The following is a 20,175-nucleotide window of genomic DNA, read 5'->3' on the forward strand; positions in this document are numbered from 1 at the left end:
CACTCTAAAGGGCACCTGCTGGTTATCGTACATTATGATGACTGACTCCTGGTGGTTTTTTAACGCATTTAGTCATAATTGCAGCTTCGGTCAGTTCTGTGACAGTGATTTCAGGTAAACCGTTGGTGACAGTGCACTTTGGCTTTTAGTTGTCTGTAGTTGAATGAGCGCGTGTTTTGTTTTTAATGATACATTCATACCGGCTGAATGAATGAACCGGCTCTATTTGAGTGTGTGTGAATGTGACTGCTGTGATAGACTGGCAGCCTGCCCTGCTTTTCTCCCAGCGTTGAAATGATGCCTGGACGTCTCCTCCACGTCTCCTCCACGTCTCCTCCACTGGTTAAGCTGCAGATAATGTGGTGTGTCTGTTAATCTGCACAACAGCACCTTTACAGGCTAATAACAGGCTTTAAAAGGGAGAAAGGAGACCAGGTACAGTGCTTGAAAATATAAATGAGAACATCCCCACTCTTTCTACTTACCTGTAAGTCTTGCTCCCTCCCAGTGACCCCCCCCCCCCCCCCTTTACACTATAAGACTACAGTGCCCCTGGAGATGCTTGAGTAAATGACCGTGGGAAATGAGGGTACTTTACAACAGTGATTCTCTGTGCCTTCGCTGGTTAAATCCTTCAGTCCCTCGCTGGTATTTACCCCCGGAACCGTATCTCTGCACAACTGGAACCTCACTGTCCCTAAAACTGCATTAAGGACGTCTAATCCCAGCCGTGCGTGCTCAGCGCTGCTCGCGCTGCCTTGATTATGTTTGGCCTGAGCGTTTTCACCCACTGTAACACATAAGAAATCAGTCTGGAACCCTCAAATCAGTCTCAAAATATATTCACTGATCACAAACCTGGGCAAAAACAAGTTGTTAATGACACAAAGTGATGCTAAAAGACATGATGAGATGAGCAAAAGTACAACAAACAACCGCATCATAATAATAAGAACATGACATTCTCGAGAGGATGAATCTATTCTATTTATTTTTATTTTTTTACAAACAAGGAGGAAGAAAAAGAGTGAATAATGGCAGAGAGTACCTTCGGGAATCGCTCTAATCATCTCCATCAGGTGTAATTGGATTTTGCCTTTATATAAAAAAGGTTTGATTAGAAATAGGAAAAACGCAGCAGGAATGACCAGAAAGTGGCCACAAACAGAAAGCTGAACTTGCAGAGGCAGAAAACACGTCAGCAGATGGAGGGATGGATACTGTACTTTTCCCAGAATGCTTCGGTGTTGTCAAAAGCAATGCCAAAGCTGAAAAACAAATTATCATCGTAGACGAGACAGGACGAAAAAAAATGCATTCCGTTTTGGGCTGTGTACTCTTTTATATTTCACAACAGGACAGTACATTGGATTTAATAAAGTCAAATTGAAATAATGAAAGTGAACCAGAAATAGGGAGTAAAGGCTTTCAGAAAACACTTTCAGAAATAGGCTTAAGGACGAGAGGGGGTTTAAGTCAGACATAATTTATACAATTAGAATAGGCCAGTATGGTTCTTTATGCACTTTATTCAGACATGACACAAAATCAAGATAAGTGGCTCACAGAGAAATGACTCATAAGGAGGGTTCTCGTTACGTGGCGGAGCAGTTATCCGGTCGCAGGAACGTGGAACAGCAAACGTGTCTCTGACATAGATATCTTTAGCTCGCTGACTAAGAGCTGGATTTAAGGCTTTCTCTGCGAAGTCGACCCCAGGGGAGAATGATGCGCACGGAGACAGAGCGGAAGGAGGAACTTTTCCAAACATTCACTTTCCCGTCCTCATTGCAGCTCAGAGACGCTGCGGCATCAGACTCAGGGGGTCACGGTTATTGATTTTTTGAAGATCAAATCCGGGATTAATTATTTATTATCTTAAACAGTTGTTTGAGAATTTGGGGATTTCTTCGTACTCCGACGGGTTCGATACATCAGCATTTAGTTCATTTCTCCCTGAGTTTTATCTTCATCAAACGTTTTCTCTCTAAATGTACAACTGGAGGTATTATCCTCCTCAGCAGCAGGCGCCGTCTGGATGCACTTTGATGTTAGTTTAAAACATATATCACATCGTTTTGGGTGCGTTTGCTCTGCTGTATATTTAATGCCGTCGGTCTTAAACCTGCAACGTTGGCTTCAGCTGAAACAAAGTGTAAACACCACAGTATGTAGAGCTTTTAAGTTGATATGAGATGTTGAAGCAGAGTAAATACATGGCAGCCTGGGTACAAAGGAGCTGCTCTCCAAGGAGCGCTCATAAAACACTGTCCTTCCTTTGTTTTCCACCAAAGAGGCTCCAAATACTGACAGTCCGTTTCAGGCTTTGGTTCGTTTTCTTAATAACTCCGCTGGCTCAAACTGAGCAAACATCATGCGAGGGGCTCATAAAAAAACTGAAAGCAAAACAAAATATGCTAAAAGGCTCAGTCGTAACTTCCTGAAGGACCTCTGTCAAATTACACACTCAATTTTACTGGAGGACTGTTATTTATAGCCAGCGTTAGATTCAGGTCACATCCTGCAGCGTTGCTCTCATCTTAGAAATGCAAAGCCCCCTATTTTCCAGCGGCAGCTTGAACTTATGGAGGATCAACAGTTCTATACAGGGAAGCGTGATCCATCTGTGATCTAAAGCAGCAAATGCCACAACGTTCCCATTTCTTTCACCACGTTTCATTAGCAGAGACGGGGATAAAACTCAAAGGCCCATTTAAGTTTTTATAATGACCCCTAAAAACCAAAGCAGCAAATGAGACTTTGTTACTTACACCTGTGTTATAGAGCCATTGTCATTTTTAAAGACACCTGTATTAAAGCCATGGTTACACGCACCAAATTAGGGATCTTTCCACCCGCACAAAGAATTAGCAACAGATGCAGGGAGGTCTGCTGGCAGACTGCCCGCATCGGAGCCTCTCAGACCCCCTCTAAAGCCTCCTCTGAGGCCCTTTAATGGAACAACAGCTGTGCAGACGCTATTTCTCATTTAACTCACTTAAAGGCTGCCTTCTTATCACAGCCTCAGAACAAAAACACCAGGTCGCCCTTCCAGCGCTTCCTGCTTTCTCTGCCGCTCCCTAACGTGATTGTAAACTTTTAAAATTTAATTGTGGTGCCGCAGAATTGCTCTGTGAATTTGATCGAAGAGGCCGCTGGAAAGCAAATCCGGCAGATTCCTTAGAGCGCCGCTCCCCCAGCCAGCGCTTAAAGCAGCACACGAGCACCGAGGGGCCACGGAAAGCTGCACACACTCGCACACGCACCGAGAGGCCACTCTAATATAATTAGGTACAAACCAATTATTCAAGCAATCAGTCTGAGTTTGATGATGTGTCAACACTCCTTGTCAGTCCTATTTCCCAAACTGTTTTTGAGCTGTATCACTAATTTTGTATTCATACTCAGCTTCCAGAAAATCCTGCACTCTCTCCTCAATTTTAATCATTGTAGTCCAGGCAATCAACAGCCAGGAAACTGTTGACAAGGGGTCAGAAGTCGAGTTATGAAATATTACAAAAGTATGAATTTAAATGAGCCACTCTGCTAGTTATCCTCTCACAGTAAATGCCCCAAATGGATACTTAAATGCACATTGGCGCCTTATCGCAACGGGTGAAGGCAGAGCCCTTTAAAAAGCAGGCTGGAACTTCTGCACACAGAAATGAACACATATGTACTGATATGTGCTGTATAAAAAAATGTCAGCCTCACGAAAGAACTGCAGATTAAGCACAGCAGTAAATCTTAGCACAGACAACATCCTGTAATTCTGTGAATGAATACATTTGTTTGATTGTTTGCTGGTTTTTCATACAGAGCATATTAACGAGTCAGTTTGCTGGACGGACTCCAGATTTGTTGTTTCCAGGATGAATCACGAAAAAGCTTTTCTGAACTTTAACCACAAGCTTAAAGAGAAACATAGAACACTGAAAATATAAAGTCATGAAAGCTGCCAACACAAACGTGCTAAAACAGCATGAGAGCCCACTGTTTTCCTGCTCCTTAGTGCAGGCGACGGTGGTAATAACCATGTTGGTTCAGATGTATGATGTTTGTTTCCTGTCCACTGAAAACACGACTCCTCAGGATCACGACTGCGACCTGCTTTCTGTCAACAACCTCGTCTAATCTGCTGCAGCTCGAACCCTCCACCACTGCTTTACTTGCCATATTGCGAGTGAAACCCACTAATGATGGTGTTACCAAAATATTTCAGCGGTCCTTGTCAGCTTCTGCTGACATGCTATCAAACCAGCGAGTGATTAACCCTAAAATAAGATGCTCTGGCTTCTTTTCTCTTTTAAAGCATCAACCTTTTTTCCACAACATCACAATCATTTGCAAGTCTTCAGATTCAGGAAATAAGACCCAAAAATAAAGATGAGGCAAAGCTCAATCGAGTGTACAGCGTGTGACAAACAGCAGCTAAAGTTAGCTTGCTGGAGTTAGCCAACTACACAACTTTTCCTAGAAAAACAACACGGAACAATGTGACAAGCTGCACGGAGCTGCGGCTGCGGGCTTCAGTTTGGTACCAGCCAATTTAGCCTTTTGACAACACAGCCACCTTTTTAATTCAGCAGCTGTCAGGGTGCGACTGCACACGGGCGCCGCGCCGCCATTTATTGGCGCCGCTATTCTTTTTGAAGTGACGAGAACAGACGATGACATATTTGTGCGTGTCACTGCGGGACTTCTGGGGATCCAGCGCAGCGACGACATCAAAAAGTCTTTCCGAACCTTTGCCATTAGGTTCTCGCTCGGGAGTAAGAAAAATGTGTCCTTTCTCTTCAGCATCTCCGCTTCCTCCTCTCGTCTCCCGTCTCCAGTGTAACCGTGGGGCTCCGTCCCCAGGTTTACGGACTGCTCAGCATCACAAAGGGATGATGTCGCCCTTATTTGTGCACACGGGCGATTTAACGGCTTCAACACGTGACCTCCCAAGCACAGCCGTGCTTTTATTTTGAAAGGCATGACGGCACGCTCCCACCAACACACACACACACACACACACACACACACACACACACACACACACACACACACACACACACACACCCTTCAGACCATCTCATAACCCGTGCCCATTTGCCGTTTTTCATTCCATTAAACCGTGAATTATTCAAAGCAGATGAAATTGATTTCTTGATAGTTTAATCGCAAATCAAAACCGAACCTTGGGCCCAGTTCATTCCCTGGGGGCAATTTTTGACAATCAAATATTCATGGAGAAATGAAATGTTAGCAGATCATTTCTGCTTCTGGCTGATTAGGCAGACACAATGGAATTCAGATGGAGAAGAGAAGGAGGCATGGAATTAACTGAAGGCGAGATAAGACTTATTTCTATGATCCAGTTATATCAAACCATTCTGCTGCATAAAGTCACAAGAGAACTATTCATATACTACAAATATGTTCTTTTCACGTTTGTAATAAGTGCTTTCATTCAACGAGATCACGCGTGTTTTTTACGTGAGCTGATGAACTTCGTTCCCAGCGTCTCGGCAGAGCAGCCCTCATCTTTGATCAGCTCAACCCCCTTCTCACCTTAACGCCACGATTTAACCACACGAAATGCTAAACTTTATTCATTATTCAGCGCAGTCTGCTGGGTATCGACGCAAGGCTATTCAAATGAAGACGAGAGTCATCAGAAATGGGAAAATGTGGCTTAAGCTTGAATTTCATTAGCCCAGTTGATCTTTCGCATCATTTTCCAAGATAGAAAGTTTAAAACGGAGAAAAGGCCCAGTGTTATCTGATTAATGAACATATTCCCTCTGTATGAACATATGAAGCTGTTAGGGGTGTTTTAAAGTGTTGTGTAATAACCCATGTAGCTCTGTGTCATAGTGGCATCAGGGCACATTTTCACATTGTCTCTATTCCCCATTAAACAGTGGCTCAATGCGCTTTATTACATTCTAACACAACAACAACAGTTCTACTCTAATGTCTGTTAGCGTGAATGTCCCATAAATGTGACACTTGGCCGTCTCTGCATTCACCTCTGGCTCCGTCGCTGCTGTCCTCCATGTTTATTTTTACCACACTGTGAGACGCTGACTCTGAGTGATGACAACAGGAAATATACACATGCACACTGAGCTGATGTGCTACAAAAACACAGCATCAGATCACACCGGTGGAGGCAGGACGTGGACTTATTATTAGTGTGTGAACAATCATAATAGGTTCCTTTAAACAACTCTGGCTGCACATGTCCTTTCTATCATGGCATCTAATTGTTGGTAAGGAAGTGAGTCTGCATAATTCCTAAAATGTCAAACCACTCATTTACATGCTATGAATGTTGGTAGGATGTTGATATGAGATAAAAGCTCCATAGCAACTGAGCAGACTGTGTTCAAGGCCGACAGATGCAAGTGAGAAATAAGAAAAAGGTTTATGTTGTAACATCACACGTGTCACAAGGTCTCAAAGTTGTGCAGAAGAGTGAAGCATCACTTTTTGAAAGCGCCTCTGTCCTTGACTCCGGCTCCGCTCCCTTTGTGCTCCAGACTCTGCCTGAGAGGCGCTTCCGTCGGCCTCATCCTTCGATCGCGCCGAAGCTTCACGGTTAATGTGTTTGGACGGCGCCGATCTGAGAGCGGCCGCGGCGGACGTTTTGTTGCAGGTGGCGCCGTTATCTTGTGGAAACACAGTCGCTGCGGGTCAGAACCGCCGTCTGCAGCGGAGACGGACGAGGGTGCGGCGAACGCGGCCGAGCTGCAGCGGCGTCGAGAGGATGTGGAGCAGATCTGCTGCTGTTTCACCTCCGCCTGAGTCCGAGCTGCTGCTCACGTCACGTCTCCTTCCTGGGTTAAGATTAAAAGTCTCACATGTGTCTTTGAAGCTTTACTCTTTCAGCATAATGTCATATGCTGCAAATATATTTTTTTCTTTTTCTAGGACAGTCACATGGGTCTTAATTAGCTATTCCATTATTTATGAGAAACCGGCACGAAGGTAAAGCAGAAACGCTCGCAAACATCAGTCTTGCTGCTGCGCTGTTTAAAGCTGCCCGCAGATAAGACCGTGTTTAATTAATAGCCTTTACTTTCTGAGTCGGTGACGTAAGGCCTTTCAGTAAAGCAGAGATTCACTGGATCCCTGTGAGGCTGCAGCACAGAGCCTATGGCATCGTGACATGCATTACTGGAAATAAGCTCCCAATTTGCCCCTCCAAGGTCACCTTCTATATAATGCAAGTGCAAAATGGGCTGGAATGAGCGGGACGAGATTCCATTATTTACCTGCAATTGTTTGTACTACGTGGGAACTTTTGTCGATAGAATAAATACCGTATGAGCATTTCCATACGTTTGGCAGCAGCGCTGAGGTTTGAGACGGGCACCTGGACCGCGTTCAGCACCGAGGGCCACGTCCGCCTGCGGAGCGTATGAGCCTCAGCCACGAGGACGGTCCAGTCTCCGTCTGCGTAATGTTTTAATCTTTGCAATTTGCTAAGTTGATATTTTCTGCTGTAGCAGAGCCGGTGCAGGAGCATCTATCATAAAAAGTACATAAAACGAGAACACAGACTGTTTCTAATCCATAAATTCTCCGAGCGTGTAAGTTTTGGGGCCTGACTTATGTGCAGCGAGCGCCCGGCCGGGCTCGAACCCCAGTTGTTAAATTCCTCAACAACATACATCATGTGCTGATGTTCTGTCCAAGGTTATAGGAGCGCTTGTGCTGGTGGAAAGTGTTTCATGGGGCGACTGAGCCGAAGCCGGCGCTGCAAACGCACCTGTGGGCTAAAAGCCAGGACGCGCGTGCTCCTCGTGAAGAAAACGCCGCCGTGCTGCGTTCAGGCGCCGCTGGTTTGTGTGGGAATGAATGATACCTCACTGCCATCCAGTGGAACGGGAAGAGACTGCGAGTCCGGCCACTGCTCTATGTTTTAGATGTAGATCAGAAGGAAGTTAAGATTTCATTCATTAGTGGTTTTTAGTCTTTACCAGATTCAACAACATATTCAGCATCGTCTTTGATCACGGACGCTGCACAGCTTCATGAACTCACCTCAGGAACCTTTGCTTTGCGCCATCTGCTCTGTTTATGTCAAAGCGCATCCTCCCACTGTGTGACGTCCTCCGTCAGGATTCATTTGGATTCGGGAGTTGAACACCTTAAAGGTTAGTGACTTTCACGTGGATTCACCTGACCGCTCCATTTCCTGCCAGCTGTGAGGACGCGCCCGGTGGAGAGCGCTCCTCCGCTCACAGCTGTTCCGCAAAATGCAAAATGCACTCTGTAAATTAGGACACATCTGGTTTTGGGATAATGGAAAAAAAAAACAAGACAAACAGCTCCTGACGTGCAACTGGTTGGACCCGGGTGCGCCGGTTCCGTCAGGCTTCAAGCAGCTGCTGTTTGACTCTGTTCTTTTACGCTGCAACTGGGTTGAATTCAACACAGACAAACATGAGCTCTGTTTTGTCTGCATAGATTCCAAGCTGCTGTGTCACAAATGTGTTGGTGCTGTAACGGCCCTGGGAGCGACTTCAAGTGTCTTTGAGGCCTTTATTTAAGTTACATAACACCTTTCATTGTCATGTTTCGATCCTTCAGCGCAGAAGAGGATCGCGCCCATTTCCCTCAGGCCCTCGTTGCATTCAGAAGTAACACATCCACAGAGAGGTGACGGGTAGAAGTCCGAATATGGTCCTGGTCGGATCCGTAGAATCATATAACATGGATCAATATTTCATAGAAATACAGAACACATCATAGAGAAACAAAACAATGCTTTCATGAATAAATAGAAACATGAGTAGGTAATGGTGCTGTATTCTGAATCTGTGGTTCTACCAGTGGAGCAGAGGTCACAGTCCCACATCATTATGCTGTGCATCATTAACATATGGAGCTGAACATGATTTACACAACGCAGCTACGGCTCCACCGGAGGAGACCTTTCTTCTTCTCCACCGTCGACCGTCGTAGCTCATTTTAAAGGGAAACGTTCATGACATTAACGAGCAGCGCTCCCACACAATCTGCATGTTTCTTTGCGCCGCTGCGTTCACACTTTTGCTCCCGTTTTAGTTTTAAACTTCTAAACCGTGTCAAACGCATTTCATCTGACCGCTACAGTTCTTGCTGCCGTTTTGGCAGGATTTCAACGGGGCCTGTTTGCTGTGCTCTGTGCAGATAGGGAGCAGGAATGGGCCCAGGCCTCGCACCATATAAGCACTGTTTCCTTATGTATATTTGATGCCAACACGCTGGTTCAGACAAACAGGAGAAGGTTGCAGTTCTCATTTATTGCTTTGCCTGTTTGAGACTCTTTAATAGACGGCGTCAACAGCAATGAGAAATAGAACATAATGGATGATAGCAGACGAGCAGCTTGGCATCACGGGCCCATTAGTGGCTTCCATCCACTCCGAGGCCTCTTGGTGGTAGCTAGAAGCTGAATCTGTGGCTGCTCTACTCTGTTCATTCCTCATTTTGCCTCACAGCGTCAAGATCTGCCGCCGCTCCACAATCTATCAATGATATTCCATTTCTTAATTCCACTATTAATAAAGAATGAGACTCTTAGCTATTGTAGGAAGACAAAAGTGTAAATCTGAGCCCGTAATCTGATCTTGATTTCCCTAACCTCATTTAGTGAGAAATGATGTGCTGCATCCGCACTTTCATTCAGTCTGCTGAACAAAAACCTCTGAATCAGATCTGTCAGATTTGCACCAATGTGTTTTACATTTTTATGACACAGAATCATATCAGAAGATCGTAGATGTTAGATTCCATAACCTCCGGGGAGACGTTGATTTCATTTCATCCTGGCATGACATGAAAATCAGCTTTCACGTATGAGCTGATCTTTCCCATTACACACGACGTGAGGCGTAAAACAATAATAAAAGAAACATGACATCCAGACAAAAGCCTCAAAAAAAGAAAGGAACGTGAATGTAACGTGTGGAGAGAGTCACATTAAAGGAAATGTGTCTATGAGGACGTCCACGCTGGATTCTCGTCCCCTCCACACGTGGAGCGTCACGCATTCACGCATTCACGCATTCACGCAGTGGAGCTGTTCCTCCTCCGCCCACACGAGGGCGCTCCTCCCCCTTTCTCCCGTCGGGTTGCACGGGGAGTCAGCACAAATGATGATGGAGGTCTCAGGGTGTTAGCTTCACTCAGCCAAGGGTGGAAATGGGGTTACACTGAGCAATTTGCCGCTCTGCCCCTGCAAGCTTACGTCAGGCGCACTCATCATTCCTCTTAAAAGCAGAATCCAAATCTTTCTGCCGGCAGAAATACAGCTCGCTTTGAAGATGGGTTTTTTTCACCCCAAAAGAAATAAAGTTTGAGCTTTGAAGATGTTATTATAATACCTTTATTTATTTATTTACTTCTCCTTAAATGTACTTCAGTCCTGTCTGAGGCATTTTCTACTTATTATTACAACTTCAAAAGTATTTTAAACAGCAGAGCCGACAAACTGCTCTGAAAGCGTGTGTTGAGCTCCGTATTTATAGAAAATAGGCATTTTGGGGAAAAACAACAGCATAGAAAATTAATAAGGTTTTAAAAGAGGGGGAAAAAGACGTTAGGTACCAAAGTGAATCATGGTAACGCAATAAGCTCCGAAACGAATTCCAGCTTCGTCCCTTCACTCCTGGTTCTCAAAGCTTCCGCTCACACGCGCACAACAAGCAAGGCACGGAAATCGCCCCGTCGCCTGAGCAACTTCACACGTGACGGCAGAACGGGACAAACTCTGCCCTCGGGCGAGTAGAGTTCCTCACACACAGTGTACTAGTACACAGGTGACAAGAGGTAACGCAGTGTTTACATGTACTGGGAAGTGTGTCAGACTTTCAGCTTCTCCTTTTGGTTTTATTGGAAACAAGCTATTATTGTCTTTGTAAAACCCAACACGTCTCCTTTTCTTTGTTTACATGAGCACACATGCAGAATGAGTCCACTTGAATCCATTTCTGCATAATATATTTTTGAACCAGCAGTCGGAGGATGCAAATAGGGTCTCATTTCTCAGACAGCTCCCTGTTGCATTAGAGCAAACAGCTCCGTTTAACTAACGTGTGCTCTTAATGCGTTATGAGGGCATTAGTGGCAATTAGTGACAGACGGCGTCTTTATGAGGGGGAGACTTATGTCGCGGTGACATTACAAAGAGGGAGTTGATCCCACCTGTCAACAGAGCAGCGTGACGTCTCAGCGTCCTCTTCAGATCCGTCTGAGCTCGACACCAGACGGGATGAGGAGCCGTAATAGGAGCAAACAGACAGACGTGATCCAAACGCCTGTGAGCTCACCGAACATCTGCACGGAGCCGAGGCCAGGAAAGTGCTATGCATCATGACTAATGGCTGGAGGAGTGAGTTCACGTGGCATTTTGCTTTCATGGTGACGAAGCTTAAATCAGACGGACCCATAAACGTCTGCGTCCACAGGCTTCACATTTATGGAGCGTATCATTTAATCTCATGACTGAACAGCTGGGTCAAAGCCACTCGTTTTTTGGTAAATTATCATATAAATGTATAGAAACACATAAATGTCTAAACAACCTAAAGCGCTTGACTTGTTTGCTTTGTAAAAGCACTTTGACAAGCGAGTAAAACAGACAGCACCTACAAAGATTCAGTTACATTCCAATGATCCAACCATTGTTCTCTGTGGTGACATCATCATCGGGAAACGCTACAGTTTAACGACTGAGAATCATGTTCTGCCACCAGGGATTCCACCAAGCACCTGAGACGGGCGGCTCTGACTCACTGTTTCCCTGCAGTGACGTCGCCTCCACGGCGAAAGTCTGGGAGGAGGACGGGCGGGAGACGAGCGGCCTCGGGGGACGAGGACAGGACTCCAGGACACGGACGCTCAGATGCTGAGCGCACGTCAGCGCTGACGAACCTGTGATCTGCCTTCGGAGAATGGGGTCTGTTTGAGCGTGTAGCTTCTGGAGCGAATCCTTTGGCTTCTCTTCCAGTTACCTACTGAACTTCGCTCAGTCTGAGGAATGCGCGCTGCATGTCGCTGCCTGCGGCGCCTTGGCATCGCCTGAACTCCCACACTGGGCTTGGCCTCAACCTGACTTCAGCTGTTTACTTTACATTTTGTTAGTGTGTGCAAAGTGCAATTATTAAAGCTGCATTACGTAACACAGCATCTGCCGTGTCTTCTAATGAGCGTTATTATTACAGAATAATAGGAAACGATGACATCTTACTGCATTTCATTACGACCCACCGCCCTGATGGTAAACATGTCCTGAAGCCCCTTAATGCAGCTTAATACTAACTAGGACCTGGAGAAAACGTCTTTGTCAAAGAATAAACACCTGCACCGGCACCTTTAAGGCTAATTAGCTCTGCTTTACACGTCTTCTTCTACCGGTGCTGTTGTTTTTCATGCCACATAATTGGTTAATTAGTGGAACTATTACTGTTGAACAAAGGCGCCAAGTTGCAGTCACTGAATATCTTGTTAATTGGAGATCCAGTGAGGGAGTGAAAGTAATTATTTCATTGTGTTTTCCTACTGGAAAACCAGCAAGTGATGTGATTGAAGACGCGTGTCTACGGTCGTGTGTCTTTTACCCTTTTAATCATAACTGCACATGGGAAAATGACGATCTCTGTGTTTACATGTTTTTATCCATAAAGCAAAAAAAGATCATCAGAGCAGAATGAATCTGAGTGGGAACATGCACATCGTCGGCACCTTCACACAGACTGTCCCTCGGGGGCGGGACTTAGAGAAGCTTCAGCTGATTGGTTGAACTCCAGCCGCATGTAAAAGTGGTTTCACTGCATGTTCTGCCTCATTCTCAGAACTGAAGACAACAGAGACAAAGCAGGAACCATCACGTTGTCCTCTCCTCATTAATGAGACGCATTCTGCTTCACTATAACTACATGTAAGTATGTTAAATATAAAAACACAATTAATTCCAGGTGTCTTTCAGGTTCGTTGGTGTTATTCTTCACTCGCTCTGTTTATGGTTCAACAGTAACTTTCATGTTGTTTGTTTTCTGTAGATTGTGATTTGCCACAGTTCGTTGACCTGCGACATCTGCAGCATGGCAGTGAACTGCACGCGGTGAGCTGCTCTGCTACATGTACATGAGCCACGCATGCGTCCACTGAGTGCATGTAGCTCAGTGTAACGCTGAGTGTGTCGGTCCGCAGGGCGCCGCATGCCTTTGGAGGTGCCCCCCAGCCCGCCGTGATGCCAGTGGACCTGGCCATGTGCCTGAGCCTCAGCCAGCGCCAGCCTCTCTACCAGCTGCTGCTCGCGCCCCCCCTGGAACCCGCCCCCCGCTGTGCTCCGCTGAGGCCCGGTCCCTTCGCCCCGCGTCACTCCTCCTCCTCGTCTCTGGCCTCGCCGCTGCCCTCGTCCCCTCTGGCCTTCGAGCCTCGCAGGGACAGCGGCGGCGTGAAGAAGCATGTGGTCTTTGCCGATGCCAAAGGACTCCCTCTCGCGGTCGTGCACTATTTCACTCCCGAGCACGCGCTGACCTCCTCCACGCTGGAGAGGACGTCCTCCGCTGCCAAACCACAGGACCTGAAGTCCAACCCAAACAAACCGCAGCGCCACAAGTTCCGACTGGCGTTCCCTCAGCCGTCCCTGGACCTGAAGGCCTTCCTGGGCCGCCTGAGGGACACGCACGTCCAGCTGGAGAGCTGCAGCGTCTCTGAGCACTCCCTCAGCGGCAGAGTGTGCGTGTCCCATGTCAGTAATGAGAAGGCCGTGCTCGTGAGAGTGACCTTTGACTCCTGGCGGAGCCACCGTGACATTCCCTGCATGTTTCTGCAAAAGCTGCACTTGGCAGGTTCTGACTTGGATGTTTATTCATTTGACCTGAACTTACCGCAGAACCTCGAGCCGAAGGAGCGCTTCGAGTTCTGTGTGTCCCTGAGGCCGGGGGTCGGTGCAACGCCCCACTGGGACGACAACAGAGGACTCAACTACCGCGTGCGCGTGGAGAGAAAGGGATCGCACATCAACCGCGGGGACGCTAGCCGCTATTACAGCACACTATCGAAGCCCCGATCCTGGTCCTCACAACTTCAGAACAATGCAGATCTGCAGTGTTTTCAGAGGACCTTGTCAAACAGAGGGAAAACTGATTGGAGCAACTACCAGAGGAATTATCCTCTGAATTCACAGCAGCAGATTTAAGAAGATGTCAATATTGTGAATACTTTGATGAACAAATATTTAAGAGTTTAATGTGATGTATGAACCTTCCCTGCTGAAATGTGAATAAATGAGTTTGCACCAATGTTTTTCTTTCACTCATTTACAGCAAACCCATTAACACAACAACAACAACAACAAATGGACCACTTCCAGAACGTGTCCTTAAACTTAGTTGTGGTAGTACGTCACCTAGCAGGCGACTAACTAACAGAGAACAGAGTACTAGGAAACGTGACAGGAGTGATTTGTACAGCACACACTGTTCCGGACACTCCCCGACTGCTGTGAGAAGCTGAAGAACGTGCTGGGAGTTGTTACAGCTCAGGGTGGAGTCGTCATTAGACACTACATCAGCCCAGTGTTAGTGTCTCTCCTGTTGCACTCCTCCTCCTCCTGTATCAGTCTTGCTGCTAGACTTGTTTCCTTGCCCTTCATTATCTTTCGGCGCAGCCCTGCTCAGACAAGCACCTGTGGGAACTGTCACAGCTGAGTAGCATCAGCTGGAATGTAACACGTGAGCCGTCTGCACATGCAGTGTGTTCCCAACGCTCACAAGTATGAAACCACTCTGGGCGGTGGTCACAGGGAGACCCGTGAACAGGACAGGGGACCCGGTCCAGTGGACCCATTATGTACACTACAGTGGACCCAGTACAGGGGACCCAGTATGTACACTACAGTGGACCCAGTACAGTGGACCCGGTCCAGTGGACCCAGTATGTACACTACAGTGGACCCAGTACAGGGGACCAAGTACAGGGGACCCGGTCCAGTGGACCCAGTATGTACACTACAGTGGACCCAGTACAGTGGACCCAGTATGCACACTACAGTGGACCCAGTACAGGGGACCCAGTCCAGTGGACCCATTATGTACACTACAGTGGACCCAGTATGTACACTACAGTGGACCCAGTACAGGGGACCCGGTCCAGTGGACCCAGTATGTACACTACAGTGGACCCAGTACAGTGGACCCAGTATGTACACTACAGTGGACCCAGTACAGTGGACCCATTATGTACACTACAGTGGACCCAGTATGTACACTACAGTGGACCCAGTACAGTGGACCCGGTCCAGTGGACCCAGTACAGTGGATTCACTGCATGTCATGCAGAAAGGACGTAGTCAAGAATGTGTAATAGTGTAGTGTTTAATGAAAAAAATGACACATCATAGGATATCAGTAAGTACATGGGCTACAGTAGTTGTAGTACTTTATACTCATTTGTGGTATTGGGAAACTGAAGAATGGACCAAAAGACAATCAAAGTTGCTTAATATTGCTGTTTTTATTCTTTAGGAGAAGTGCAGACAAAGCTCTTATCACAACAAAACATTACGTTAGTAATGGAGTTTGAGTGCACCAACAACTGAGTACACAGTACACAAAGCCATGCTTTAGTACAGTATGTGGTAAAATATATGTAAATATGAAAATTCAGCATGTAATGTTTTAACCACTGAGCCACAAGAACAATTAGGTATTTATTTTTACCAACTCTGTGGCATGAGTCATTTCTTGTATCCAGATGAAGTCATTTCATAGATGGTAGATGATTAAAGAGAATCACTATAATAAGTGATGAAAAAAATGTCACATGTCAGTAGTACAGTACTGTATGTGGTGAAGAGTCATCAAAGGGTAAATCAAGGGTCATTTACAGTATCATTCTGAAAACAAATGCATTTTTATTTTTTCCAAAATATATTTACATACAGGATGTGACAGAAGCCAGCGATAAAACATGTTCTGTTTTTTTTATTTAAATATTACTTCACATTTGCATCAATCTAGAAACCTTCGATGCTGATTTAACGCAAACACTGGAAGCGGGGGAGGAACGCGGTCATTTACAGCGACGGCTCGGCAGGTGTTCGTGCTCAGGCTTCCAGGTCGTCTTAGCGAAACACTGCGCAGCCTTTCTGTCGCACTCGCAGATGAACTTCCCACATCCATTGTTGCTGCCTGAGGACGACCAATCAAGCATTTGATTATGTGATTTTCCACTCACTGTAGAATCTAAAAGTCAAATTATGCTGAGCATGGATGTGCGTGAACTCACTGCCACAGGTGATGTTTTTGTTTTTGTCACAGCTGTAGTCATAGAACTTGGTGTATGGGTTTTCAATGATGGGCCAGCATCTGGAGAACTGCATGGAGTCACTGTAGCACCGGTCATGCACTTGGCAGCACCTGTGGGTCACGCGAGTATAAAACAGGGCAGAAAAAGGCCTTTTAGCGTGACTTTGAAGCAGAGACTGTAACGGACCGGTCCAGGTCGTCTACAGGCGCTCCAGAACCTCCCCTCCCACAGTAGCAGCCGTAGTCCGTGTAGTGGAGGATGGGCCAGCTTTCAGGCAGCACGCACAGGATCATCTTTCTAAACTGGGGCAGTGCTTTGATGGTTAAACCCTGGGCTGAAGAAACAAAATCAGTCACTGCATTTATTCACAGCAAAGAAGCTCAAATCCTACTCACCAACAGAGAGGGATGCTGCCACGAGGAGCAGAGCCTGGACGGGGTTCATCCGGTCGCCTTGACGCTCCTACACCAGGATCAGGTTGAGAGCGAAGCGCTAGGATGAGGCCTCGGGACTCAACCTGTCAAGTGTTCACACCATTAGAAGGTCACAATGCCACAAACTATATATGCTCTAGTTTTACCGGACAATTTCAGGGTGTGGGGCCCTTAGGGTCAAACAGCGTTCAGACGAGTCACCCGTGTGTCTGCACCATGCTTCACGATGACAGTGTCATGAGATAAGATAAATGGGGAAATTTCATCAACAAAAAAATAGTACTAGTTGCATGTGAAGCAATGTCATCAGTTTTAAAATACAAGCGTGAATCAGGCAGGAGATCATAAAACGCACACAAGTACAAATTGCTGTAGAATAAAAGCTAAGGTGACTGTTATTGTGGTCTTAAAGCTGCTATATTCTCATAAAGGACCAATGATTAAAAGAGCAGAAACCAAAACACGTGAGCCATTCTGTGAGGAGACGTTCAGGCTGTGAAGGCCTATAATTAACATGCTTGAGGAAATGACACCTACTGTAAATATTATGAGCACCAGTGATTTATTGCGGTGATGGTTGTGGTTGGACCGTCAACCCGTTAGCCGTCCCTCCCTGTAGCTTTACATGCAGCAGCGCCTTTAATGAAGCGTAGCCCAGCTGATCTCCTGCCAGATTTATTGTGGGTAAATTATAACTGGTAGGAGATATTTAATACTTATTCAGATCCTGAAACTCACCATTGATCCAGGAGGCAAAAGGAGGTGACACCCAACTACTTCCTGCTTTTATAGGCTGTGTGTTACGACCAGCGAGGTCATGGGGTCAAACCAAGCATTCAGGGAGATCTGGTCAAGAATTGATATAAATGTTGATCAGCTTCTGTCACGTGATTGATGAATGGGAATGAGCTGTATGAACACACAGGAGACTTTTAATGTAATGAATGTTGGCTGACAGACGTAACTCAACATCACTTACCTGTTGTAAGTTAATGAATTGTTTACACCTCTAAAGGAAATGGGCTGATCTAAAGAAGGATGATTCAGATGAAAGAAGGTATTTAAATTATAAAAAATAAAAAAATATTTAATAGTCAATACAAGAGCTGATTTTAGTTAACATAATTATGCAGTGAAAGGAACAAAAAAAATGTAATTCATTGTTTTCCCTGCAAAAGAATAATACTGCATAAAATGAATGTTTGTGTTATTTTGTTGGATATGTGGATGACTGCCCTGTGTGACACAAAAACCACCTTTGGTCTCAGAACCATTGTTTTTTCCCAGTGTCACTTGTCAAACAACATTTTAATGGTTAAATAATAAAAATAAATTAATATTTTATACAAGTACAAGAAGTGATTCTAGTTAACATATTTATGCAGTGAAAATTTAAAAATGTAAAGAATCACAGCTTAAACTGATTGTGGCCCTGGAACATAATGAACAGGTAGTAAAAAGGAACAAAGCCAGAGGGTTAAGCAGTGATTTCAGCTCAATAACGTGCAGGTGGACGACTCAAATCCTCAGCTTCGTTACGAGGTGCTCCAGAAAATGACGCAATTAAAGTAATACATTTGTGAGTAATTGCATTTTTATTGTGTCAGAATGTGCAAGCATTAAGTATGTTTTTGGGACCTTTAGTGGTACAGTTCATAAGAGGGATTAGATGCAGTGCTGCATTCATTTTCATTGTGCAAGGCTGGAAGAAAAGGTAGATCACGATGCCCTCTAATGGCAGACCATCATACACCTTTGAATAAGTGTACTGTCATGAGTGTGAGAGTTAAATACAAAATTTGTTCATAATTTAATAATAACTTAACATTTTCAAAGGCTAGTTCACTACTATACAAATCATGCGAGATCTGAGAAAATGTGGTGAAGGGAAACGAGGAAATGACTAAACCAGTCGTCACTTCAGAGACGCATACGGATCGGTTGATTTGATTTGATTCGTGAGCGTGTTCCGGGCGTCTTCAGCGGCAGCGGTCGCTGGGCAGGTGTTCGTGCTCAGGGTTCCAGGGCGACACGGCGAAACACTCGGCGGCCTTCCGGTCGCACTCGCAGATGAACATTTCACACTCGTTATTTTTGCCTGCGACACAGCAAACGGAAACAGAGCCTGAGTCTACTGACACAACAACATGTGTGAAGCGCGTGCTTCCGGGGAACTCACTGCCACAGGTGATCTTCTTGTTGTCTTTGTCACAGCTGTAGTCGTAGAACTCGGTGTAGGGGTTGTCGAGGATGGGCCAGCATTTAGGATGCTGCATGGCATCGTTGTAGCACTGGTCATGCACTTGGCAGCACCTGCTTAAACAAGGCTCACGGTCAAACAGACTGAAAGGCCGTTTGTGTGAGGTCCGTATGAAGCCGAGCGGCGGGACCGGACCTGTCCAGATCATCCACTGGTTCACCGGAGCCTCCCTTCCCACAGTAGCAGCCGTAGTCGGCGTAGTCCAGCGCCGGCCAGCTGTTGGGCAGCACGCACAGGATCATCTTCCTGAACTGCGTGAGCGCCTTGACGTTGTAAGCCTGGGCTGATGCACACACAAGCAACCGCCAGTCAGTCTCTACAGCTGTGCAGTCAATGCATGCGAGAATGTGAAGCCGGATACGGAGGACTCACCGACACAGAGGCCTGCAGCCAGGAGAAACAGAGCCCGGAGGGGGTGCATGGTGTGAATGTGACGCTCAGCTCCACAGCGACTTGTCTTCACACACATCAGGCCGTCCTTATAAAGTCCTTGGGACCTTGAGACCTCCCCCATCAGCTGTTCACACCATATACATTCGCACACCTCACACAACACGTGGGCTCCATGACAAACCAGCATGTGTAGAAACTCTCACACCTTTTTCAGCTGAAGCTCACAAAAGTGTCTGGACACTTATTTTTAGCTCAGACGATTGCAAATAAACACGACTTATTTAAGGTTTTGTCTTTTGCATCTGAGACGTTTGTTTTTCGCACATCCACCTGCCATAACTACACCAAAGAGTAAAATTCATTGAAAATATCCTTTCTAATGTTATTTTAAGGCTTTTGATGGTTGGACTTATTTTGGGAAATCTAGTGAAAATCTTTGAGTGCACTGGCAGCTGCATGTGCTTGACTGAAGCAAAGAATCCTCATGTAAAATCCTGTTACATTATTGAAAAATGAAAGGAAGAAATCATAGATCAGGAAATAGAACAGAGCATTTAATGCTCAGTGCTCATAATAAAACACAGCATTAGTGCAAGATTGGGTCAAATGAAATCATGGTCTGAAACAGATGCACAAAGTTGTTGTCGGAGCTGTTGACTAGCTTCTAATAACCTCTTAAAATGACCAGTGTAGACACATTCCCTGATTAAAAGCCTTTAAGGTGCCAGAGAATAAAAACAGCCTGCATTTAATAAAACGGACTGTTCAGATGAGACATGCACACACAGATAA

General features: G+C 45.7%; 3 protein-coding genes across 5 annotated transcripts in view; 1 reads left to right on the forward strand and 2 right to left on the reverse strand.

Annotated features, from left to right (window-relative positions):
• The window catches only part of stoml2 (stomatin (EPB72)-like 2), a 288,761-nt gene that overhangs the window by 218,895 nt on the left and 49,691 nt on the right, over positions 1-20,175 (reverse strand). The gene's annotated exons all lie outside the window — the stretch shown is intronic.
• ppp1r3c2a (protein phosphatase 1 regulatory subunit 3C2, duplicate a) lies at positions 11,613-14,288 on the forward strand. 2 transcript variants are annotated; one of them, XR_008696327.1, is made up of 3 exons: positions 11,613-11,938; positions 12,834-12,919; positions 13,041-13,312. XR_008696327.1 is itself a non-coding variant. In XM_029168410.3 (3 exons), exons 2-3 carry the CDS (start codon positions 13,083-13,085, stop codon positions 14,183-14,185), a joined length of 1,014 nt encoding a protein of 337 aa, XP_029024243.1. In that variant the 5' UTR covers positions 12,834-12,919; positions 13,041-13,082; the 3' UTR covers positions 14,186-14,288. The 2 variants fall into 2 exon arrangements, 1 of the variants encoding a protein (XP_029024243.1); XM_029168410.3 differs by lacking the exon at positions 11,613-11,938 and having other exon boundaries at positions 13,041-13,102; positions 13,192-14,288.
• Positions 15,882-19,541, reverse strand: LOC114866541 (phospholipase A2-like). Of its 2 annotated transcripts, XM_055513532.1 has the most exons (7): positions 19,363-19,541; positions 19,126-19,273; positions 18,910-19,043; positions 17,469-18,828; positions 17,268-17,396; positions 16,692-16,813; positions 16,329-16,406 (listed from the first exon to the last, which is right to left on the reverse strand). In XM_055513532.1, exons 1-4 carry the CDS (start codon positions 19,502-19,504, stop codon positions 18,710-18,712), a joined length of 543 nt encoding a protein of 180 aa, XP_055369507.1. In that variant the 5' UTR covers positions 19,505-19,541; the 3' UTR covers positions 16,329-16,406; positions 16,692-16,813; positions 17,268-17,396; positions 17,469-18,709. The 2 variants fall into 2 exon arrangements, with proteins under 2 accessions (XP_029024246.1, XP_055369507.1); XM_029168413.3 differs by lacking the exons at positions 18,910-19,043; positions 19,126-19,273; positions 19,363-19,541 and adding exons at positions 15,882-16,178; positions 16,483-16,630 and having other exon boundaries at positions 16,276-16,406; positions 17,469-17,487.

The sequence above is a fragment of the Betta splendens genome, chromosome 12 (genome assembly GCF_900634795.4).
Source record: "Betta splendens chromosome 12, fBetSpl5.4, whole genome shotgun sequence".
Lineage (NCBI taxonomy): Eukaryota > Metazoa > Chordata > Actinopteri > Anabantiformes > Osphronemidae > Betta > Betta splendens.